The sequence below is a fragment of the Giraffa tippelskirchi genome, chromosome 4, assembly GCF_054371585.1.
Source record: "Giraffa tippelskirchi isolate mGirTip1 chromosome 4, T2T-mGirTip1v1.2.pri, whole genome shotgun sequence".
Lineage (NCBI taxonomy): Eukaryota > Metazoa > Chordata > Mammalia > Artiodactyla > Giraffidae > Giraffa > Giraffa tippelskirchi.
In genome coordinates this window covers 41475005-41500526 of record NC_137278.1, presented here as the reverse complement: position 1 = coordinate 41500526, position 25522 = coordinate 41475005, and the positions used below count along the sequence as shown (strand labels likewise).

The following is a 25522-nucleotide window of genomic DNA, read 5'->3' as shown; positions in this document are numbered from 1 at the left end:
TAAGCACTATGAGGAAAAGTCAGGTTAGGGGCTCGAAAGTGATAGTGATTGGGGGAGATGGCATGCTCCTTCATGTAGTGTGATCAGAGAAGGAGCCCAGTGAGATAAATCTTGAACAAAGACTGAAGGGAATGAGGAGCCTGACCCTCTGGGGGGAAGAATCTTCCAGGCAGTAACACTCCTGAGTTATGGGGAGTGTGTAGGAGTGGCTGGAGCAGAGTAAGCAAGGGAAGGGACTGGGAGGTGAGCACAGAAAGGTAGTCAGGGGGCTTCCCTAGCGATTCAGCAGTTAAGACTCCACACTTCCACTGCAGTGGGTATGGTTTCAATCCCTGGTGGGGGAACTAATCCCACATGCCACATGGTACGACCAAAAAAAGAGGAAGGTAGTCAGGACCCAAGTCTTGTTCAGCCGTGTTAAAGATTTTGGCTTTCCTTCTATTGAGATAGAAAGTCTTGGGAGATCTTGAGCAGAGAAAGTAGTATCTGATTTGTTTAAAGGATCATTAAGTCTGATGTGGTGAATAGATGTTTGAGGAAAGGGAAGAAGAAAGGTGAACGTCGCAGGATGGGTTAGGAGGCTCTTAGAGGAGGGAGGAGCTGGTAGATGTTTGTAAAATAAATGAGGAGGTGTTAAGTGGTGTCTTAGAGAGTGGAAGAGAGAAGAGAAATGTTATGGGTTGCTGAACATCTCTGAGGGGCTCAGTTGAGGTAAAGCTTAAAGTAGATGTTGAGTTTTTCTCACCCCGCGCTCAGTTACTTGAGGGCAGGGGCAGAGCAGAGAGTTGATCACCTGAAATGGGGTTCTGCCGAGCAAGGCAGAGGAGGACAGGGTCACTGAGGATGGTGTCAGGACGTGGTGGAGAGAGTGCACACATGCGCCGCAGAGCAGGTCTGAGGAGAATTCCTCCTCATGGGGCTCCTTAGACACCATGGGCCCAGAGAGTGGTGGCTGGAATGGCCCAGAAGAGCGAGTTTCTGAGGGTCTCTGGAATGGCAGGTAGTGAGAAACAGCAGCCTGTTGCAAAAGCTGCAGGGGCAGCGGTGTCCTCAAGGGCTAACCAGGTTTCCCCAGGAGCAGGGTGGCCGGAACACAGCCCCGGACCAGACCCGGCTGTTTTATAAATGAAATTTTGGGGAACGTGGCCAAGTGGACTCTTTTGTCACCTAATATGTTACCTGTTGTCACTGTCTCTGGCTGCCTTTTAGCTATTGCCAGAGTAGACCCCGCAGAGCTTCAAGTATTTACCCTCTGATCCCTGTAGAAAAAGTTTGCTGACCTCTGTCTAAAAGTGAAAAAGTAACTAGAACAGTTAGAACAGTAGGTTAGCCTCAGGATTAATTAATCAGTAAAAAGGTGTTTTTCTGTCTTATATTATGACAGATCCTACAGTTCATGTATGTGACATAAAGACAGTTAAGATGACATAGTTATTTTGAGTCTTTTTGCACAATTTATGACTTTGTAAATAAAACTGCTACTTCATTTTAAGGTTTCTCTTTCTTGTGTTGACTTACCTTACAGAAGGAGGTCTCTCGTTAGACAGCTGAGTGGCTACAGAGTGTAAAGCTTTTCCTGCTTGTCTTTAATGTTGTTTACTGTGTTCATTTTTTCCAACATCCTCATAATTTATCTTGACCATATTTGGCCTTGTTTATTCAAACACTTCGTTTGAATTTGAGACAATAGAAAGTGAGCTTTGCTTATAAGAACTTAAATCTTACTTTGTTGCCTGGGGCTACAATCATAAGGGCTTGAGACCTTGAAGAAAGTAGAATTCCTCTTATCCCAACTCTTCACTTGATAGCTGGCTGGATGATTTGCCCATCGGTGGGACACCTGTCAGTTAGGGCTCCGGTACTTGGGCTTTTAGTAGGGTGACCGTGGAATTCATTGTTCATATGAGGATGCTTTTGAGAGTGACAAGGGGTGTGGTTAACGATGGGGCCACGGGTGTAAGTAGGGAGTGTTCTAAACACACTGGGGTGGATGTGTGATCTCCTGGCTGTGAGTTTGGGCAAGTTACACAAGTTCTCTCTCTACTTCACATGTATACATCACAGGACCTTTGTGAGAATTTAAGAAAAAGTCATTTTCATAAGATAGAAAACACCATGCACGTGTGACATTTTACTGGCTCCTCTTTTTTCCTTTAGAAATTCAAGATCCGCATTGAAGACCCCCCCCGCAGGAAGCACATGGTTTTCCTGGGAGGTGCAGTTCTAGCGGACATCATGAAGGACAAAGACAACTTCTGGATGACCCGACAGGAATACCAAGAAAAGGGTGTTCGTGTGCTGGAGAAACTCGGGGTGACGGTTCGATAAACTGTGAAGCTGGTTCCCATCCCGCCCCTAATGTGCTTTCTTTTTTTCCTTTACTGCCAGTCTTTGAACTCATTCAACTCTAGGATCTGGAAGAGGCCTCTCTGTCTGTGCCCTTTGACTGGAAAGGTCAGGTTTTATTCTGGTGTCTTGCGGAAGTTGTGTTGAATTTGTGTTAATGTGGGTAAATCTGACTGTTTAATTCTACCACTTCCCTGCGAACACTGGGAGAGGGCAAGGGTCCTGTCTGCTGCTTTGTTTCTTCTTAGTAGGCATTTAGATCATTCCTGTAGGCTTCCTATTTTCACTTGACTGCTCTAATGCTGCTAGTTTTAGTCTTTAGCACACTAGGTGGTATGCCTTTATTAGCATAAGAAAAAAACCTTAACAGGAGCTTTTACATATGACTGGGGTGGGGGTGGTCAGGACTGGGTGGGCGGCTGCTGAACGCTTTGTGTCCTCTGTAGTGTGGTGCTTTCTACAGTTCCTGCTGGCTGCAGCTTTAAGTACCTTAAAGCTTCTGGTATTAACATTTTAGGGAAATGGTAGGCTCAGAACTAAACTGTTTGGGTGGGTTTTTGTGTGGCGGACAGGGGTAGTCTTTTGATATTCGTTTTTTGATTTTTGAGCTTTTCTGCTCTAGGGTACGGGAGATGAACTTTATTTACAATACTTTGATTTGGCGGGTTTTCTTCTACTTTTGGTCTGCCTGGAACTGTTTCCATATGATGTAAAAAGCAGGTGTAAGTGTCCCATTATGATGTGGTTTGGGATTTTTTTATTTGTTTTTTAAAATTAACCATGTCAGCTGGGATTAGACTCCCTAGAATCTATCAGGAAAAGTAACATTGAAAAAATGCTTTTGGAAATTCAAATTTCAGACAAAAAGTGCTTAAGAGCTGGTATTTTTTCTAAGTGCTTCTATATATACCAGAAGCATTAAGGTAACCCAGTGCCAAGTACCATTCTTGCAAAATTCTTTTATATAACAGACCAGTGCTTATTTAATAAAAACAAGTAGATACATATTAATAATTACTGGCAGTAGGTTATAATTATTGGGTTAAAAATAACATTGAAATATGGGACTTTCTGCCAGTTGGGTAATTTTCACTAGATTTTTGTTGTTGTTGTTGGTATGTTTTGATTTAAAACCTGGAAGTGGAGTAAAATATGACTATTTAAAATGTTGGTCCCCCAAAATCAAGATTTAAATATGTATTTGTACTCAAAAAACTAATCATAACTACTAAATCTTAGCCATCTTAGGCTTGAAAGAAAAGTTGTTGGTATTTTGTAAACATTAGCAGACTTTCCTGTCAGAAAATCATATTTATGAATCCTGTTGGTATTGCTTGGTATCTGGAAAAAATATCAAATAGTACCCAGACTTGAATTCCTTCCAAATTGAAAAATAAAGTAATAAGAGATTGTATCACTTCTGTTAATATTATGTATTTTTTGTCTGTTTTTACCTCAATTTGAACAAATAAAAGAAGTTTGCCTGCATGCTGGACATGCTTCAGTACACATGAATAAGCCTATGAATAATGTCTGTAAGATTTTAGGGATATGGGTGTCAGAGTCACTTTGGAATTATAAAGTGTTCCTAAATTATGTACTTACCAATCCCTCCAGACTTTTGAATACTGAGTTGTTAAAGGACATAAATGCAGAACTAGTGTCTACCAGGTGTTTATTTCAGGTAAATGGATTGACTCCTGACCTTTGAACATGATTTTAAAATATGGAGATAGAAAACAACAAAGAATGGAATAGAGTCTTAAATAAAACAATGAAGACATTTGTCCCTTGAATGTAGAATTTGGTTTTAATTTTGTAATTTTGCTATCAAACGTGACAGTTAAAATGTATTAATATATAGAGGGTAATTTTTAAATTACATTTTTAAAATTTTCCTATTCTAAGGTGAAATAATGCATTTAGTATAGTGATTTGGGAGTGGGGTGGGGAAGTATCATGTTTAATTGGAGTTGTCAGGTATGAGCCCTTCAGAAATGAAAATATTTTCTGTTTTAAAAGAGATGTGATTTATAGCTCTTGAAAACCATTGTCACTTAAATTGCCAATGATGTTTAAAATTCTTTTCTTTTAAAATTAGAATTGCCAGTGTATTGACCTTTGATAAGGTTTTCTTAGAAATAAGTCCTACATTTGAACTTTTTTCCTTAAAATGGTATTGGATGTTAACTTTTACACAGTTCTGAGCACTGTCAACAATATCTGGAAAGTATTTTGAGAGATCCGTGGAAAGTCAAACATTCTGATTTTAACATAAATACACTTCTTTTCCATTTAGGAAAAAAAATCAGATTTTTCAAAGTACATTTGAATTTTGTCTTTGTTTTTCCTCTCGGTAGTATTTCTCTTTGGTTTCATTTTCTTACTTTTATTCATATTTTCATTTTTGCTAACACAGGACAGATTGACAACTTTATGCTAGTTGTTAGGCCAGGTCAGTTCACTGTCAAATTATTTGACAAAAAAGAACTTACCTTTTGGTATGTTCTTTATTTCTGAAATGATTTTAAATACATAAGAAAAAAAATAGAATAAGAGCAAGTCACAGCTGAAGCTCTATTAGAGACATTTTTCCCCCTAGGAGACTGTTTTGTCTCCTGGAAGATTTAAGGAGGCTTTGTCAGTGTTAGAAATGCTCGAGAGATCTATATGAACATGCCTCTTCTCAAGGACATTTTAGCTCATATCTGCAGACTTTTGGCATGTTATTTTTAACAAAACAGCTTAAGACAGATGAAAATTTATTAAGCCAACCCTTTCTTACTTTTATACTAGCCTTTGAGGAGTAGATGCGGGTATTTTTGTTTTTCCTTCTCCATGAACTTGAATGCTAGAACCTCATGGCTCCCTTCACTTCCAGAATTCCCAGGACATCCTGAGGTTTGCCTCTCGTGTCTCATATGTAGTCTCTTCCTGGTCACCTGAATCGTCATGTGACCACTTTCTCCTTGTTACAGAGGAAGAAAATCTCAGGCCCTGTATTAGGTGTCATTGTGGATACAATGAATGTCTTGGTGCTCTTCACAGTTTTTTTTCCATCCACAAACTTTGACCGCAAACTTTGTACAATTGAATGTGGTGATTACTGCTAATTTTAGAACCTTTGAGGAGGGTACCCAACTAAAAGTAAACCAGAAACTCAAGGATTGATTTTAGCTCAACATTTAACATGCTGTCTAACCTTGGACTTGTTGTCCAACCACCTGGGGTATTTGTAGGATCACTTTTTTCCTCCACTTAAAATTTCTTGAACTATTAGAAGATTGAAGATGCTACATCCAAGGTAAGTGGAGGAGATGGGAGAAGAACTTGGGAAAGTGTTAAGTACTTTGTAAAGGCCAAATTACGGGCTTTTTAACCCCGCCATATTGCAGTAACTTTAGCTATAGAATAAAAGTAGAATTGGGATGTAAATAAGGGAGCTCTTAGTTAGCATCAGCAGGGAATTGGTTCCAGGACACTACCCACATCTCCCGCCAGGGATACCAAAATCCAAGGCCACCAGAGCCCCTTATATAACAAGGCATGGTATTTATGTGTAACCTACATACATCCTCCTGTGTTCTGTAAATCATTCCTAGATTTTGTCTGATAATATAATGTGAAGGCTGTGGAAACAGTTGCTAGGGCATGCAGCAAACTCAAGTTTTGCTTGTTGGAATTTTCTGGAGTATTTTTTTCCTGAATATTTTCAATCTGCAGTTGATTGAATCCTCAGATGTGGAACCTATTTTATAGAGGGCCAAATGTAAGTTCCAGTGATTTTTTTCACGTTAAACTTAACATTTTAAAAGTATCTTTAAGTGTCTTGCTCTTCGTTGGCTAAATAACATACAAAGTTAAGGAAAAAGAAACTATTATATTTTCACTTAAATCATCTTCACTGTAGCAATGACAAAAAAATAAAGCTTATACCTACTGTGTCTCAATTTTTGTTATGTGCAGATGTAAAATACCTTAACTGGGTAAAGTGAAAGTGTTAGTCACTCAATCCAACTCTGTGACCCCGTGGACTGTAGCCTGCGAGGCTCCTCTCTCTGGAATTCTCAAGGCAAGAGTACAGGAGTGCCATTCAGAAATCGTCCTGACCCAGGGATCAAACCCTGGTCTCCTGCATTGCAGGCAGATTCTTGACCATCTGAGCCACCAGCAAAGCCCCATCTAACTGTAAGGGGGATCCAAATCCTCTTTCTCTTCCCTTAGGCAGAACAGAGTTCCTGTCCTGTCTTTCTCATACCTACACTCAACTCCTACCCGCTAGAGGAAAAGGGAAAGACTGGAAAAGACTCTGCAAATAATTTCCCTTGAAATAGACGAATTAGAGAGTATTGTAACAAAGCTTATATGAACTAGAAAGGTTTGGGATGTGCAGAAACCAATCACAGGATAAGGTCCAGTTTTCAAGGCTAAGGTAGACCCCTAAGAACACTGCTTTTTGCCATTAACATCAAGTTGAGCTTTTACCTGTTGAATGCTTTTTTTTTTTTTTTAAGATTAGTAAAAAGGAAACTAGTCAGCTGCTTTGTACTTCCTTGAACAGAGGTTTGAAACAGGGCCCCAACTCTCAAGAGTAAGAACTCCATGCATAAAAAAGTAATCACAAATATTCAAATGTAAAGGTATTAATACCAACTAAAGGTTGACATTTTAATTGGATCTTTTTTGTTAAATGAGTACCTTGATGTACAGGGGTTGTTGGAATTTTTATTATAGGTCTATCGTGCACAAGAAAATTTCCTCGATGGGAAATAAAATCAAAGGATTTCCTGAGTGAGAATTAGTTCTATTAACTTTTTATGTTTTCCTATTTCATGCCATCTTAGTGTTTGAAGTGTAAGAGATTTGGGCCTTCATTTGTAGCTATGTGGATATCATATGATATCACTTATATGTAGAATCTTTTTTTAAAAAAGGTAAAGTGAACTTACAAAACAGAAACAGACTCACAGATTCTGAGGACAATTTAGGGTTGCGGGGGATGGGAGGAAGTGGGAGGCGGCAGGATAGATTGAGAATTTGAGATTGACATGTACACACTGCTGCGTTTAAAATAGATAACCAAGGAGGACCTACTGGATTGCACAGGGACGGCTGCTCAATATTCTGTATTAACCTAAATGGGTAAAGAATTTGAAATAGATAAGCTGTATGTGTATAACTGAATTGTTTTGCTGTATGTTTGAAACTAATACAACATTGTTAATCAATTATATTCCAATATAAAATAAAAATTTTTTTAAAATTTGGGCCTTAACTGAGGTTCAAATATTGAAAATAAGTTGATAATACACATTTGACCCCTTAATATGAAATCTTCGATATACCTCCAAATGTGTGTGTGTGCTTGTATATGTTTTCTTAGATCTATCTACATGTGAAAGCATCTGGCATTAGTTAAATTTAATAACTATTGACAAGGAATATAGGTTTAGAAGCTAAAACGATTGTCTAGGTACAATTCAAAGGATCTTAATCAGGGAAGCCGTTTTGCTTGTTTTTACCTAGCAGCGTGGGTGGAATTTAATGTTTTAGTGTCCTGTAGAAAATGATGTAGCTAGGGTGTAGTTACCTAAAATTTTTAAATACTCAAATTATTTGCCCCTCGATATCTTTCTGAAGTCAGAAGCACATGGAGTATTTAAAAGTGCAGTTTTCTGGGCCCCACTCTGACATACTAAGTTTGACTCTGGGGTTTGAGTATTTGCTTGTTTCCCGGCTGGCTGTGCTGGTGGTTCTGAGCCCTGCCAAAGCTCGCTCTCCCCTGCTGTAGGATATTAACAGGATATTTAACTCCCCGGGGCCCACACCTGCATGCCCTTGTCCTGCTCTTCTGAAAAATTCTAGCGCTTTCCGCAAACAGGTTCAGAAGTGAACAAGCCCTAGAAACCAACTGCCTTTCACCCCACTGCCCCAAACATATCCTCAATTCAGGTGGTGATAATATGTTTCACGCAAAATGCAAATACTTCTGGGCCGGTTAAAGCACATTTATACATTTGTGAGAGTTAAAAGGGAGTCCAGTAACTCAAACAGACGCCTAATGAAGATTAGCAGCTCTTTGTGATTTAAGTGGAGGGAAGGTCTGTAAGTTTGGCCTGAATCCATTGGTGAAAACATGCAGGCTCCTGAGACGTAAAGAAGTCACGAGGGCAAGCTTGCTTTCCTGGGTCCTAGGTAGACAGATGCGACTTGGGTGCTGGAAGTGGTCAAATACCCAGTGCTTGTTCCAAAATTACTGTTTTTAGAGATGTTTTCTCCTTGGCTTCTGACTTGCATGGTTCCCAGCTCCCTGAACTCAAGTTAGCACAGCAGCTCAATGGATTGAGATGATTTGCAGTCCAGTCAAGGAGCCCACCTACCACAGACTTAGTTTTACTCTGAAGAAGAAATCTGTTTCAAGTTCCACGCAACTAACATACTAGGGAAGGTGGAGGCAATGTGGAGACCAGCTATACAGTCCATGGAATTCTCCAGGCCAGAATACTGGAGTGGGGAGCCTATCCCTTCTCCAAGGGATCTTCCCAACCCAGGAATCGAATCGGGGTCTCCTGCATTGCAGGTGGATTCTTCACCACCTGAGCTACCAGGGAAGCCCTATATATAGTTGTTCCAGGTTTTGATTTTCTTTTTCAAATATAAGCTCAGTTTGTTACAAAATTTGGAAGATTGCAGAATTTTAATATGTTAGTTGATAGCTACTAGAGAGAGAAACAAAAACTTACTCTTGGATTTGCTCTTTTTAGGGAAAACAGTTTTAGCCAGAGATTTGAATGGAGAGGAGACAGGGCCATGTAGCTACTCTGTATCAGAATTAAGTAACTGCAGGTGAGTACCATGAACCAGAGAAACAAGTAACCAGCTGCATGTGAGGAGGTGGTTAGTTTTCAGCTCAGAAACCCTCTCTAAGGAGTTTGGTGGACCCTCTGGGTGAGTAGGAAGTGACTTTTTTATCTTCTGAACCTAATTCTTACATAACTCATATTGGTAAGTTTTAGCCTTTTCTGTGGATGGAGAGTGTGTGGTTGACGCTGGATGCATTTTCTTGTTTGCCTGCATATGTCATTCCTACTGTTGTCACCATGATAGCTTCTCTTAAATTTTCCATTTCACCCGAGAGCATACAGCAAATACCGTTCAATCTTTTAAGCACCACGTCTGATGGTGCAGTTAAGTAAAAATGCATCAGATGTTTAGAAGCCTTGTTTGTTCTCAGTGTTGACCCAAAGGTTGTCCAAAAGTGGAAGTGTTTGTTTATAAATGTCCAATAGTCATTTTAATGACTGCTATCAGTACATTTTCTTGGGACCTAAAAACTGATTGCAAAATTACAAGGTTCCCCAAAGCAGAGTGCTTGCTGTTCACAATGTGGATTTGCTATTTGCCTTTTCTTGAACACAAGTGGAGGCGGTGCTTGGAAAACAGTCTTACGACTTTATGCTACTATTCTTTTAAAATGGTGTGACAATTTCATGGTTGTCTTTTTTTTAAGTTTTGAATAATTCTATTCTCAGAAAAGAGTTGGCTGAAAATTATCTCTCTTTTCCATTTTATATATGTAGCATCCTTAGGCCTTAAACATGTTTCTGTTCATCCCATTCAAAAGAAGCCAAGATTTGTGGTGTCAGCCAATGGAACTCTGCAAGGTCTTTTAAAAAAATAAAGTCTTCCTTGAGCTTTCTAAATGAAAGTTCTGTTTTGTTGCATTTGTGGGTCTTTTGAACAAATATATGACAGGAAAGATTTATGTAATGAAATTCCCATGTGTTTAGAATCTAGAGAGGCTTAGATTTATGGCCCTCCCACCCGCATGTCTGCCGTCAAATCATTGAGTCTGGAAAACTTTTGAATACCGTCCCAATCACAAAAAAACCTTTGCTGTTCCCACATTCTGTGAACTGACACCTTAAACTCTTAGAACTCAAGCTTTGCTAACTGCCAAACGAAACTAAGTGCTGCTTCACTAGCTGATTTTATTCAAAAGCTGGGGCCTTTCCCCACTCAATTTCAGTACAGTAATTACTTCCAAAAATATAGCCTGTTTTCTTCAGGCTCAGAGCTTGTCTGCTGGAACAATTAGTTGTGAAACAGACAGGGAAAGAGTTAATCTGCAAAACGTAGGACAGGGTTAGGAGACGAAGAGGAGATAAACCCTTCGTTTTAACTCACAGCTGCCCACCCTGCAAGGAGAGGGCTGGCCAAGAACATCCATGCTGATTTACGAGGAGAAATGAGGAAACTTTTTACCCCATATCTCCTGGATTTGTGACAGTGTTGGTGTAAAATGATTCCATTCAGATCAAGAGAGAATTCCAAGTGTTCCCTCCCTCACACCTTCACTCTTCCTCTCCCAGCCTTTCCGGCGATGTTCAGGCTGGTGCTTTTCAAACTTTTGGGTGCCTGATAACCTCTTGGGGAGCTAATGATGGCGCAGATACCTGGCCCTCCTTCCAGAAGCTGAGGTGACCCTCTCAGAAGGGCATATTTGCACTTGGAAAAACATGGATCAGAAACCTGGGAAGTTTTGTTCAGAATTAAGCTACAGCCTCCATGATAAAACTCTGGGCATTTTTTTTTCCCCAAAAGCTTTCATTTAATCGGGAGTTTTCTAACAGAATGAAGATAAGGGCTGTCGAGTCTAGAACTTCGCCAACAGGGACTCTTGGATTCCTGATTAATCTCTGTCTCTCTCCTCCCCCTACTATATGCCTTGAGAAACCTGGCTTCCTTTATTATTATACCTTAATTTTACTTACAAAGAAAAGCGTTGCCAGTCTCATCTGTTTCAAATGGCATTTGTTTGAAATCCCTTTTGGAAAAGGATCATGGTTTGCAGCCTTTCAGAGAACAAGAATACATCTTTTAAATTTTTGGGCCACACTGTGCAGTATGCAGGATTTTAGTTCCCCTACCAGGGATTGAACCTCTGCCCCCTGCATTGGAAGCATGGAGTCTTAGCCGCTGGACCACCAGGGAAGTCTCTAAGAATGTGTCTTACATAAGTGTCCTTTGAACTTTTAAAGTTCTTTGGCTTTCTGTGAGCTGAGCCAACAGGGGTCTTCAGGCCCTACATTCATTAATGGAGTCACACAGGAAGCATTAGCAACAAGGATGAAGGGGCAACACAAAGCTGTAATGGTCATCACCCTTTCCTCAGCGCACAGTAGGAACCAGGCGCGGTCCCTCAGGCACTTTACCAGCATTCTCTTGTAATTTAAGTCAGATTTATTACCTTCACAGATAAAGTCACCGGAACAGGAGCTCAGAGCTAGGAAACTCATTGGTAGAGCTGAACCCAAGTATCTCTCTGACTGCACGACCTTGGCTTCAACAAACTGCAGCAGTTCTGCGTGATGATCAAGTCAGTCTGTCTCTCCAAGCCTTGATGACCCCACCCCTCACTCAGAGACCTTGGGAAAAAGCACTTGTCTCTTGTGTGCCTTTATTTAACCCAGGCCGATGAGTAAAGTGCCCCAGCCCGGACAGAGTGGTTGACATCCCAAGTGCCATTTAAAAAGCACTTTGATATGAAGTGCCCTGTAAGAACTTGTTCTTCTGTTTATAGCAAACCATTCCCATGAAGAAAATTAAGTGGAGACTGGGAGTGAACAAGTGAGTGAGTGGTCGGCTGGGCAAAGGCATTTAGATCCGGAGGGGCTTGTCACAAACACTTTGAGGATTTATCAAGCTCAAACTTTTTTGGGGGGGTGGGAAGGGGAGGAGTCTTCGCCTAGCAGGTGTTCATTCTGGCCCTGAATTTAGATCAGAACTTGACAAATTCATCCATGGAGTTTTCAAAATCTCATCTCCCAACAGGAAGGCAAGAAATGGAAAGAATGTCATTCATTATGGTTAGCAGTGGCCCCTGGAATCCAAATGGCCCTTGAAAAGAACACTTGGGGAGGGGAAACGCTTGAATCACTTAAATCTGCTGAGAACTTGCCCTGTGTGGAATGCTCGAGAGCATGGCGAGTGCATGAGCAAGCTCTCAGAGTGACTGTCATCCATGGGGGAACGACCTAATGGGAGGCCAGCCGTCTGTGGAGGCTAAACCATAGAAGAGATATTGCCTTCTGGAGACAGTAACTCTGCTCCCATTCAGGGTTGCTGTGTGTCACTTAAATTCGATTGCTCCTTGCATTCAAGGATGTCTCCCAGAGATCCCTGCAGTGCTGTTTAAGATGGCCATTACTGTTCTCATCCCCCTTTGGCCAGGAGCAGAGGGAGGAGTCTGGCTCTTGGTCTCCCTCGCTGCTGCAGGAAGACTGCAGGAGGACGTGATTAGTGGTTAGCCTATCTCTAAAAGCCCTGGGGAGCCAGGGGTAGGAAGGAAGGAAGGAAGTTGTGTAGGATAAACAAAACAAAGCAAAACCAAAAAAAGCTGCAGGCAGAGTATTTCAGATGTGCAAGGATCTGTAATTCACATACTCATGGGACAGTTGGGGGTTAGGACCTGGGTTAAATGTTTTCATATGAAATGGAAATACCAGGAAAAAAGCAATGAGAGGGTGGAGGGCCTGGCTTGGTTTAAAGAGGTCCTGGAAACAGATTCCTCTTATGCTTCTGAATCTTTAGATGCATCAAATCCCATACAAAAACTGTGTAAAAGTGTATCTAGCAGGTTTTGTCACAAGCCCGTTTGTATTGCCGGTCTGCCTTCAGTTTTCCATGACAGGATGAAATATACAATATTTGATTTAGTTGAAAATAACTGATCACTTTAAAAAAAAAACTATGGTTTAAAAGAAGTGAATATATGAATAAAAGTATGAAATGATCTTTCGAATGCTCATCAAAACCCATTCCAAATGAAGGAGTCTCCAGCAGAAACTATTTTAGAGGAAGTGGACTGTTGCCTGGTGACCTTCACAATTCAGTACTTTTCTTATCAAAGAGATTCTTCAGGATTGATGCTGTGGGCATCACCTCAGAGATGGGTTTTTTCCAACATCTTAATGGTCCTTTGGATAGAACCAAATAAACACCTTTAAAAAGTAGGAGTGGTAGGCATTTTAATAGGCTACTAAATTATCTCAATATAAAGGGTGCCAAGGATTATTAAGCCAAATGGTATGTTGCAATTGCAAATATCAGCCTAGTGCAGCTGTTCTGGTGAGAGGCTTGAGGGCCAGCTCGCATGAGAGCCAAAGTTTTTGCAAGTTTTGCACATGTATATGTGTTGAATTAATTTGAAGATCTGTCAAGTTGAACTTGACAGTGAACCAAAACAAGAAAACAACAAAACCAAAATCATGACCATGTTTGTTTCAGTTTGTGCAATATAAGCACATTTGAAAGTTCCTATGTATTGACTTTGTAGGAAACATCTTTTTTCCTCACTGGATAACATTATTTTACCCTGTGTTAGTTACAGTCATTTAATCGTAAAGTTTGCATGTAAGGTTAGGTGTCTCATTGTTGAAAACCCTCAAGCAGCATTTCCTAAATCAAACTGGAGGACATAAAGAAACTTCCCAAGGCATTCAAGAGAACTTGAAAGGGAGTAAGTGTCTGCAGGTGTCATCCTTTCTTCCCTTTTTAAGTAGCCCTCAAAACAGCTCCGAAGCCAATGATATTTAAATTCACTTGTATTTGCATGAAAGTCGCTGAGTTTTGAATTGGAAGAAGTCAAGTGTTCTGCAAGGGCTCTAACCTGGGTGAGAGACAGCCTAGGGTATTTCCCTAAGAGTATTTGGTGAAACCCAAGTCCCCACAAGATACCTTACGGCCCAGGTGTTCTGTGTGGTCCAGCGAGTTAGGGCATCACTGCCTGAACCTCCCTTGCAGCATATTAGAGTCTCAGGGAAGTTTAACAGGAAGGAAATGGGGGTGGACTTTTATCTACCCAGTGCGAAGTACCTCTCATAATCATTGCCTTCTTCCTCTCACCTCCTCTCTCTGGCCCCCCATCAATTAATACTTTGCAAAGTGCATTCTGTAAAACCCTGGTCATGGCCAGTAGCACAGACACAGAAGCAATAGTTTAGTCGCTCAGTCGTGTCCTACTCTTTGTGACCCCAAGGACTATGGCCTGCCGGGCTCCTCTGTCCATGGAATTCTCCAGGCAAGAATACTGGAGTGGGTTACCTTTTCCTTCTCCAGAGGCTCTTCCTGACCCAAGGATCAAACCTGTGTCTCCTGCATTGCAGGCAGATTCTTTACCAACTGAGCCACCAGGGAAGCAACACAGACCCAGTAGTTGTGGCCAAACCCCACATTTCTGGGCCCCCTTTTCTCATCTGGAAGCAACAGATTTCCAGGTGCTTGAAACAGTTATTACTTCCAATCTCCTCAAAAAGTTCACTTTAGAACTAAGATTTGAGGAGTTTCCAGATTTTGTTGTTCATATTCAAAATAAGCCTTGGAATGCCAGAACAACAGAGAGAAGGCAGCGACTGCAAAAGCAAACACAGTAGACTAGTGAGCGTGAAGAAAACCTAGCAGCTGGGCATTTTTCCTGGGTTGACCGTTGCCTCTTTGGTGCTGTATTCGGGGATGTTGGTCATGATGCTTGTGGCCACCAAGCATCTTTGGAACTCTCTTCCCATATTTAGCAGCTTTTCTACATTGTAAGTGTTGCCTCCTTGAGACAGAGGTCACTAATGCCTCCCAGTCTTTCTTGCAGGGAGGGTCTGTCTATCAGACACTCCTTCTTAGTGAGCAGACCCCAGAGGAATAGTTTTTTTTTGCCCAGGGGGTTGGATGCAGCACAGGACTGCACCACAGCACCTCAAGGCACCTGGTATCCAGGGCCCAGGGTCATAGACGTGGGCAGCAGAGGCTGTGTCCAGAAGGGGAGGTGGCAGGGGTGCCCTTGGTAATTGAGTGAGCTCCCAAGTATCCCTTAGTAATTTCTTTTCTGCTTAAACCATCCAGGGCAGGTTATGTTGTTTGCAGTTAAGACCCTAACTAATATAGGTATGTACAGGCGTGCTCAGTTGCTCAGTCATGTCTGACTCTTTGTGACCCCAGGGACTGTAGCCCACCAGGCTCCTCTGTCCATGGAGATTTCCAAGCAAAGGATACTGGAGTGGGTTGCCATTTCCTCCTCCAGGGAGACTTTTGGACCCAGGGATTGAACCCACGTCTCCTGCATTGGTAGGTGGATTCTTTACCACTGAGCCACTTGAGAAGCCCATGGTATAGGTACTCCCTGCCCCAAATGGCCAGGATGCAATTCTGTCTTAAACTTTTACTTTGCACTGAAGGACATGGAGGTATTTCTGAAACATTTAGTTCAGTAGAATAGAAAGTGTTTATTCTTTCAAATGTCTGATACAAGAGCTCTGTGTACCACGCAGAGTAGAGGCTGGCTCAGAATTTGTCAAACTGAAGATCGCTTTCTTTTTCAAGTGAGAGGCCCTGCTCAGTCCTCCTCCATCTGGTAGAGTGAGCATCCGACTGGAGATTCTCACAGGAACGGAAGGTCAGAAGAAGAGCAGAGAGTGTACTCAGCCGTGTCCTGCTGAGTTTGTTTTTTTCACCCTACTAATATGAGGAGAGTAATAAAATCCCAAATAAATTTCCAGGAAATGTGGAGGCATTTATAAATGAACATAAAGTAAGACAAGTTCATAGTAGGGTTTTCCCCCTTTCCTAGAAAAGCTGTGAGTCGAGTGAGGAGGCGGATGGTGAAAGATCAGAATTTTATTTGTGTCTCCTCTGAAATCAAGCAGAAGTATTAGAAACTAAGAACGCCACACTGCAAAATATTTTCCTTGATGTCAGGGGACTGTAGAATTATTTAATCAAATAAAAACAAAGATTTGAAATTCGTTCTCTACTATATAGGCTTAACTCTCTGCTGGCTACCATAAGAAATATTGTTGTTCAGTCAGTAAGTTGTGTCTAACTCTTTGTGACCACCATGGACTGTAGACACCAGGCCCCTCTGTCCTCTGTCTCTGGGGAGTTTGCTCAAATTCATGTCCTTTGAGTGCTATCTAGCCATCTCATCCTCTGCCCCTCTGTTCTCCTTTTGCCTTCAATCTTTCCCAGCATCAGAGTCTTTTCCAATGAGTCAGCTCTTCACATCAGGTGGAGCTTCCGCATCAGTCCTTCCTTGAATATTCAGGGTTGACTTACTTTAGGATTGACTGGTTAGATCTCCTTGCAATCCAAGGAACTCTCAAGAGTCTTCTCCAGCACCACAATTCAAAAGCATTGTGGCAATATTTACTTTTTTCTGAACCATTTGAGAGGCATCGTGCCCTTTATCTCTTAGTATCTCAGTGTGTATCTCCTAAGAACAGGATATTCTCTTACAGAGCCATTGTACAGCAATCAAACTCAAGAAATCTAACCCTGTTACAGTAATTTTTTCTCTTCTACACTCCATATTTCAATTTTGTCAATTGGCCCAACAAGCTTTCAGAACATGTCCCTCACCCAGCACAGAATCAAATCCTGCACCACCTACAGCATTTAGATGTCTTATCTCTTTTGTTTCTTTACTCTGGAACCATTCCTCAGCTTTGACATGGACATGAAATGTCTAAAGAACAGAAGCCAGTGATTTTCTACAATGTTCCTCAATTCAGGTTCATCAGATGTTTCCTTGTGACTAGGTTCAAGTTGTGTAACCTTGGCCAAGTGACATAAATCATGTTGGGTGATGTCCATCTGCTATGGTTCCTTTTGTTCACCTGATCAATGTGTGGACAGGCTTCTCTATTGCAGAGTGACCTTTTTTGCCTTTTAACCAATAAGCAGTCTGTGGGGCAATATACCTTGTCTTTTAAGGGACTGGGACACTGCACTGATGGAGGAGGCTGCAGAGGGCAATTTTGAGAAGTGGCTTAAATTCTGACTCTGCCGTTCACTAGCCTTGTGACCTTGGGCAAATCACCTAACCATTCAGATCCACCTTTCCTCATCTGTAGAATGGAGTAAAAATATTTCCCTTCCAGTGTTGTCAAGAAGATAAATATGTAAAGTGCTTGGTGCTCAGGAGGACTTGCACAAACATTAGTGCACTTCTCATTTCCTACCTCCACCTTTTAAAGGTTACTGTCGAGCAGGTGCTTTGTTGATCTCACTATTGTTTCCAGTGCTATCAAGGGACATCAAGGACCAGCAAGTCATACAGTGTGATGCCTATGGCAAGAGGCAGGAAACACCTTGGAATAGAGGCCCACTGGGAAACATTGGAGCTCTCTTTGGAAATGCCAGGAGCAGGGAGTGGAAAGGAAAGGAAAATGAAGTCGCTCAGTCATGTCTGACTCTTTGCAACTCCATGGACTGTAGCCTACCAGGCTTCTCCATTCATGGAATTTTCCAGGCAACAGTACTGGAGTGGGTTGCCATTTCTTTCTCCAGGGGATCTTCCCAACCCAGGGATTGAACCCAGGTCTCCAGCATTGCAGGCAGATGCTTTACCCTCTGAGTCACCAGGGAAGCCTCTAAAGCTAATATTGGTTCCCAAGTGAAATGAAAGACAGTCATGTCCAACTCTTTGTGACCCCATGGACTATATAGTCTGTGGAATTCTCCAGGCCAGAATACTGGAATGGGTAGTCTTTGCCTTCTCCAGGGGACCTTCCCAACCCAGGGATCCACTTCAGGGGGTTGAAGCAGCAACAAAACTGCTGCCTTGAGGTTGTGGTCATACTTGGCTGGAGAGGTGGCTGTCAGGAAAAGGGCCAATGGGACTCAGGTTATGAGACTGACTTGGGCTCTAGGACTGCAGCTCTGCAACCTCAAGGACCCAAGGGTTCACCGCACACCCAGACCAGAATCTGTTCTGCCCCCGCCCCAGCTGCATCCCCAGGAAAACCAACCGTCTGCTCTCAGCCTTCATTTCCTTATCTGTAGGATGAGGGGTTTGACCAGATCTGTTGCTCTCTGTCCAGGTTGGGTATTAGAACCAGGAGGGAAATTTTTTAAAAATGCTAATTCCTGGGCCTATTCCTAGACCAATGAAATCAGAACCCAGACACATCGGAATTTTTCAAAAGTTCCCAGGTGATTCCGCTGTAAGCCAAATTTGAGAACCACAGGCCTCAATAATCTCACATGTCCTTCCTTGCCTTCAGCATCTAGGAGTTGTGAATGGAATATTCTGAGGAAATGAATTTTCTGGTGAACTTAGAATCTGTCACTGAAAATTCTTTCTTGTTTCTATTCCTTCTTTTGCAAATATTTCTAAAGTGGGTAAGTCTAACTAATCGTGAAGGTCCTTCTTACCTTGATGATTCTATGGCTAAATGAGGATATTCTGAAAAACTGGAGTTTTCTGGTTAACTTAGAATTGCACCAAAAATTTCTATTCATTTTTTAAAACTTTTCTGAAGTGTACAGTTTCCTGCCTAGGGAAGCAGGGACAATAACTTCCTAGGGCTACTGCCTGCCCTTTCCCTAGCCAAGGCAGACATTACTAATTGATGATACCTCCAACGTGCCTTAAAGGTCCTTCTCAACCTTAGGCAGCCACAAACAATCAATTTGCTGACTTTAGATGAAACCTGTCTGCCATTCTGGGTATGGTGAATTTAGCTCAATATTTCTTTCATAATGGGGTATCTTTCAAGGCTTCAAAGGTCACTTTCCAAATAGCCCTTCCTCCATTCCAATTCTTCCAAGTACATAGGACTATTGAACAGGTAATGTAGGGCACTGTGCTTAGGGTATACTGCGTCTCAATAAACTTTGGGTATAAACACATACAAATTTTTATAAAAGTATGCTTTGCTGCTATTTACTTCTTTTTTTCTCTTTTTAAATTGAAATGTAGTTGATTTATAATGTATTACTTTCTGACATACAGCAAATTGAATAAGATATATTCTTTTTCAGATTCTTTTTTCCATTATGATTTATTACAGGATATTGAATATAGTTCTTGGTGCGATACAGTAGGACCTTGTTGTTTTTCTGTTTTATAAATTTGCATTTGCTTATCTCAAGCTTCTAATTTATCCCACTCATACCAGTTTCCCCTTTGGTAAATATAAGTTTGATTTCTATTTCTGTGCATTTTTTTTTGTTTTGTAAATATGTTCATTTGTATCATATTTTAGATTCTACACATAAGTGATATCACGTGATATTTGTCTTTCTTGGTCTGACTTACTTTACTTAGCATGATAATCTCTGGGTTCATCCATGTAGCTGCAAATGGCATGATTTCATTCTTTCTTATGGCTGAGTAATATTCCATTATATATCATCTGATATATGGAATATATCATATTCCATTATATATCATCTTCTTTATGTACTTATATGTCTGGACATTTATGTTGCTTTCATGTCTTGGCTATTGTGAATAGTGCTGCAATGAACATTGTGGTTTTCTTTTAGAATTAGAGTTTTTGTCTTTTCCAGATATCCAGGGGTGGGGTTGCTGGATCATCTGGTAACTTTATTTTTATTTTTTTAAGGAACCTCCATACTGTTCTTAAATAGTGGCTACAACAATTTACATCCTTACCAACAGTGTAAGAGGATTCTCTTCTCTCCACACCTTATCCAGCATTTATTATTTGTACACTTTTTAATGAAGGCTATTCCTGACTGGTGTGAGGTGATATCTCGTTGTAGTTTTGATTTGCATTTATCTAATAATTAACAATGTTGAGCACTTTTTCATGTGCCTATTGGCCATCCATATGTCTTCTTTGGAGAAATGTCTATTTAGATCTGCTACCCTTTTTTTTACCCAAGCCAGGCTTCAGCAATACGTGAACCATGAAATTCCAGATGTTCAAGCTGGTTTTAAAAAAGGCAGACGAACCAGAGGTCAAATTGCCAACATCCGCTGGATCATCGAAAAAGCAAGAGAGTTCCAGAAAAACATCTATTTCTGCTTTATTGACTATGCCAAAGCCTTTGACTGTGTGGATCACAATAAACTGTGGAAAATTCTGAAAGAGATGGGAATACCAGACCACCTGACCTGCCTCTTGAGAAATTTGTATGCAGGTCAGGAAGCAACAGTTAGAACTGGACATGGAACAACAGACTGGTTCCAAATAGGAAAAGGAGTACGTCAAGGCTGTATATTGTCACCCTGCTTATTTAACTTATATGCAGAGTACATCATGAGAAACGCTGGACTGGAGGAAGCACAAGCTGGAATCCAGATTGCCTGGAGAAATATCAATAACCTCAGATATGTGGATGGCACCACCCTTATGGCAGAAAGTGAAGAGGAACTAAAGAGCCTCTTGATGAAAGTGAGAGAGGAGAGTGAAAAAGTTGGCTTAAAGCTCAACATTCAGAAAACTAAGATCCAATCCCATAATTTCGTGGGAAATAGATGGGGAAACAGTGGAAAGAGTGTCAGACTTTATTTTTTTGGGCTCCAAAATCACTGCTGACGGTGATTTCAGCCATGAAATTAAAAGATGCTTACTCCTTGGAAGGAAAGTTATGACCAACCTAGATAGCATATTAAAAAGCAGAGACATTACTTTGTCAACAAAGGTCTGTCTAGTCAAGGCTATGGTTTTTCCAGTAGTTATGTATGGATGTGAGAGTTGAACTCTCAAGAAAGCTGAGTGCCGAAGAATTGATGCTTTTGAACTATAGTGTTGGAGAAGACTCTTGAGAGTCCCTTGGACTGCAAGGAGATCCAACCAGTCCATCCTAAAGGAGATCAGTCCTGGGTGTTCATTGGAAGGACTGATGTTGAAGCTGAAACTCCAATACTTTGGCCACCTCATGCGAAGATTTGACTCATTGGAAAAGACCCTGATTCTGGGAAGGATTGGGGGCAGGAGGCGAAGGGGACAACAGAGGATGAAATGGCTGGATGGCATCACCAACTCGATGGAAATGAGTTTGGTTAAACTCCAGGAGTTGGTGATGGGCAGGGAGGCCTGGTGTGCTGCAATTCATTGGTTTGCAAAGAGTTGGACATGACTGAGCAACTGAACTGATCCTTTTTTTAATTTGGTTGTTTGGTTTATTTTGTTATTGAGTTGTATGAGCTGTTTGTATATTTTGGGAATTAAGCCCTTGTTGGTTGCATCATTTGCAAATATTTTCTCTCAGTCTGTAGGTTGTCTTCATTTTGTTTATGGTTTCCTTTGCTGTGCAAAAGCTTATACGTTTGATTAGGTCTCATGGTCAGGAAGATCCCCTGGAGAAGGAAATGGCAACCCACTCCAGTACTCTTGCCTAGAAAATCCCATGGGCAGAGGAGCCTAGTAGGCTACAGTCCATGGGGTTGCAAAGAATCAGACATGACTGAGCAACTTCACTTTCTTTCTTTCTTGTTTATTTTTCCTTTTATTTCTATTGCTTTGCGAAACTGCCCTAAGAAAACATTGGTACGATTTATGTTAATATTTTTGCCTATGTTCTCTTCTGGGAATTTTATGGTATCGTGTCTTATATTTAAGTCTTTAAGGCTTTTTGAGTTTATTTTTGTGTATGGTGTTAGAGTGTGTTCTAACTTCGTTGATTTACATGCAGCTGTCCAGCTTTCCCAAAAGCACTTGCCAAAGAGGCTGTCTTTTCTCCATTGTATATTCTTGCCTCCTTTTTTGAAGATGAATTGACCATAGGTATAAGTTTGCCATTTTACTTAAATTGAATACAGAGAAGACAGTTCTGGGGAAATGGTATAACAAATAGAGTAAGAGCCAGGCTTCAAATTCTAATTCTGCCACTCATTAGTCAGGTCACTTTGGACCAGTTACCAAACCTCTCCTCTATAAAATGTGGCTAATAATAGTATTCACCTCATAGGGTTATTGTGAAGCTTGAATGAAGTAGCAAACCTAACACATCCAGGGTCTGACATACAGGGAACACTCAACGAATGTTACCTATTTACCTTTGTTAGTACCATTCATGGAGGGTTTCAGTGAGTGAGTCATGATTAATAAAAATTGTATAGAAGTATTATAGGTAGTAAAGATATTAGCAGTGGAGATAATAGAAGTACCCATGTTACACCCCAACACTAGCTGGTGGGAAGGACGTGTGAATCTGTGTCCATGAAGTGGATGCTTGTAGGTGAGGTCTTGAGTGGCAGTGACCCACATCTGGGATGTGGTCTCATAAGTCTGGGATAATCAGCAGGAGCTGTGGTGCTCCAGAGGTGGCATTTTTTGAAACTGGTGGATGTAGTCTTTGGTTGACCTGCCCACTGGCATGTGGGGATGAGGAGGAAGCTGGATGTCCCGCAGTGTTTGGGAGAGTCTCATACAAGAAGAATTGTTTCATGTCCTGTGTGACTTTTCAATATTCTCCCATATTAAACACTGCAAAGGTAAATCAGCAATACGTAGAACATGATAATTCTGAAAATAAGTTCTAAAACGTTACTGAAAAGCCCAATAATTTAGAAGACCATTCCATAGAGAGAAACTTAAATGGAAGCAAGACCTTGTCTGGCAATGATGGTGCAACTTACGCTGTACAGATTGCTGACTCCATGCACTAAGCATTTCTCTCTTTTTTTAGATTTTCAGTATTTTCCCTTTTTTTAATTGGTTAATTTTTGGCTGTGTTGGGTCTTCATTGCTTTTCTCTAGTTGTGGTGAGTGGGGGCTACTCTTTGGCTGTGATGCACAGGCTTCTCACCACAGTGCCTTCTCCTGTTGCTGAGCACAGGCTCTAGGGCACAAGGGCTTCAGCAGTTGTGGCCTGTGGGCTCAGTAGTTGCGGCTCCCAGACTCTAGAGTACGGGCTCAATAGTTACAGTGCACAGGCTTTGTTGCTTGATGGCGTGTGGGATTTTCCCTGACCAGGGCTTGAACCTGTGACTGCTGCATTTGCAGGTGAATTCTTTACCACTGAGCCACCAGGGAAGCCCTCTTTTTTGTCTAATTTAATTTTTAAAAAATTTTTAATTAACTGGTATTTGGCTGCCTTGTATCTTCATTGTATCATGTGAGGTCTTCTATTGTGGCATGCTGCTGCTGCTGCTGCTAAGTCGCTTCAGTCGTGTCCGACTCTGTGCGACCCCATAGACGGTAGCCCACCAGGCTCCCCCGTCCCTGGGATTCTCCAGGCAAGAACACTGGAGTGGGTTGCCATTTCCTTCTCCAATTGTGGCATGCAAACTCTCTAGTTATGATGTGTGGGCTTAGTTGCTCTGTGGCATGAGAGCTCAGTTCCCCAACCAGCAATCAAACCTACATCCCTTGCATTGCAAGGCTAATTCTTAATCCTTGGACCACCAGGGAAATCCCTGCATTAAGTGTTTTTAACTACAAATTTTTCTGAAGAGGGTTTCAATGCAGTAAGGCAGTACTATGCAGTGAAATGAACTGAAAACATGTAACAGAGATTTGAAATTTCTTTGAAAAGACCTCGAACCAGATATCTACATATGTATACACATATACACATAGGTACATGATAAGAAATCTAGGTTTTAAGAATTTCACTTTCAAATTACTTTTCAGTTGGTCTTTTCTTCTTCAACATCATTCTGATTCCTTCTCCAGAGGTCTTCCTATCACTTGGTCCTTTTTCAGTCCATCCTCTCATGGGATACAACCCCAAGTTCTTGTTAAATACTAGAGATTCTATCACTATGGTGATATCCCCAGTCATAAGGTAGGGAACCACTCTGATGCTGTACTGATAAAATAAGTCCCTGTTCATTTATGACTGAGTCTATAGCTGATCTTAGTATACTTTTTCCATTTTTAATTATAGTTATTTTATTCTTTCACTTATATACAGTTAAGTGTTCTCTATTATTACATAGCCTAACAATCATTTTCCTTCTAATGTTCATCGATATCACTACCATTACAGTTTCCTGTTTTTCTTACAGAAAGAACTTATGATCTTCTTCTCTTAAATCCAAACCCCTTCACTATCACTAGGGATGAGAAAATGGCTGCTCTGTGTGCCCCAGTGTAGCCATACTTGAGCATGTGTATTTTGAAATACGTATTACTTGATCATATATTATCTCCTGTTTATCCTTTATATCAGAGGAGTGGTTCTTGATGGAAGATGACTTTCCCCTCAGGGGACACCTGGCAATATCTGGAGAGTTTTTAGTTGTCAGGATTGGGAGTAGCAGCCTGGGATGCGGCTGAACATCTACAAGTGTGCATGACAGCACTTCCAGAGTTACATGACCCCATGTCAGTAATTCTCACATTAAAAACTGTGTTAAAGTTAGGGTATTACATCAATATTTTTTTAATGTGTATAGTTGGCTTATGGACTTTACTGGTGGCTCAGCAGTAAAGAACCTGCCTGCTAATGCAGAAGATGTGGGTTCGATCCTTGGGTTGGGAAGATACCCTGGAGAAGAGAATGGCCACCCACTCCAGTATTCTTGCCTGGGAAACCCCACGGACAGAGGAGCCCAGCAGGCTGCAGTCTGTGAGGTTGCAAAAGAGTTGGATATGACTTAGCGACTAAACAACAACAACAGCAGTTGGCTTATATAATCCATGAATTTTGTTTGGGATATTAAAAGGAGTTTACAAAATATTTGTTAAACAAGCACTAAACCACTGACCTAAATCAAAAAGAGTAGTAATCTAGGTAGACTTTGGATTCGCCATGTCCACCATTGTCCTTGAACTAGTTATGTAAATAATAAATGACTTTGAAAAGTTTTCTGTCCCTTAATCGTGTGTGGAAGCCAGAGGTCAAATGTGAAACTCCAGTGTGTCTAAATGGCTGAGCACCCACCCCCTAGCTGTGTTCCTTAAGCGACTGTCACCAAGCACCTGACCATTTCCTCATGTCGGGAAACGTTAGTTCAGCACTCGGTGGATCTCGTCTTCTGCCCTCCCATCTGACAATGAGTTTTGAGAGAACACTGAGGAGGGTCCAAGTCACCCAGAGGGTTTGGCAGAAACACTTCAGTCAGCATCCAGCTCCGGCTCACTATCACAGTCCCTAACCTAGAGCAACACAGCTGCCAGGAGGCAATAACGGCTTCCGCCCTGTGCCACAAATATCCTGAGAAGAATGTTTCAGAATTACTTAAAGGCGTGGCATTTTGTGTGGCTAAGATGTGGGAGTTTGTATATAGTACCATTAGCACATTCCTTCCCAAGATGCATTGAAACGCCTTTGCCACAAATGGCATAAAACAAATGGCATGGAAAATTCCAGAGTCTGCAAAACAAAATGGGGTGAGCAGACTTCCAGCGGAGTAACTCAGCAGTACTTGGTCGCCATGCCACCACTTACTGTGCTGTGTATCTTTGGACACAGTCTATTCACC

At 41.3% G+C, this 25522-nt stretch overlaps 1 protein-coding gene and 1 long non-coding RNA gene across 4 annotated transcripts in view; one reads left to right on the top strand and one right to left on the bottom strand.

Moving 5' to 3' along the window:
* ACTR2 (actin related protein 2) overlaps positions 1–3834 on the top strand; it is a 36908-nt gene extending 33074 nt beyond the window's left edge. For all 3 annotated transcript variants that reach the window (XM_081588307.1, XM_081588305.1, XM_081588306.1), the window contains one exon: positions 2158–3834. In XM_081588307.1, coding sequence (XP_081444433.1) covers positions 2158–2328 — 171 coding nt within the window. In that variant the 3' untranslated portion in view covers positions 2329–3834. The remainder of the gene's footprint in view (positions 1–2157) is intronic.
* Positions 3835–15600: 11766 nt separating this feature from the next.
* LOC145544923 (uncharacterized) lies at positions 15601–23859 on the bottom strand. The gene is made up of 2 exons (XR_014081725.1): positions 23720–23859; positions 15601–15852 (listed from the first exon to the last, which is right to left on the bottom strand). It is a non-coding gene; the product is annotated as an uncharacterized LOC145544923 (long non-coding RNA).
* Positions 23860–25522: the final 1663 nt, after the last annotated feature.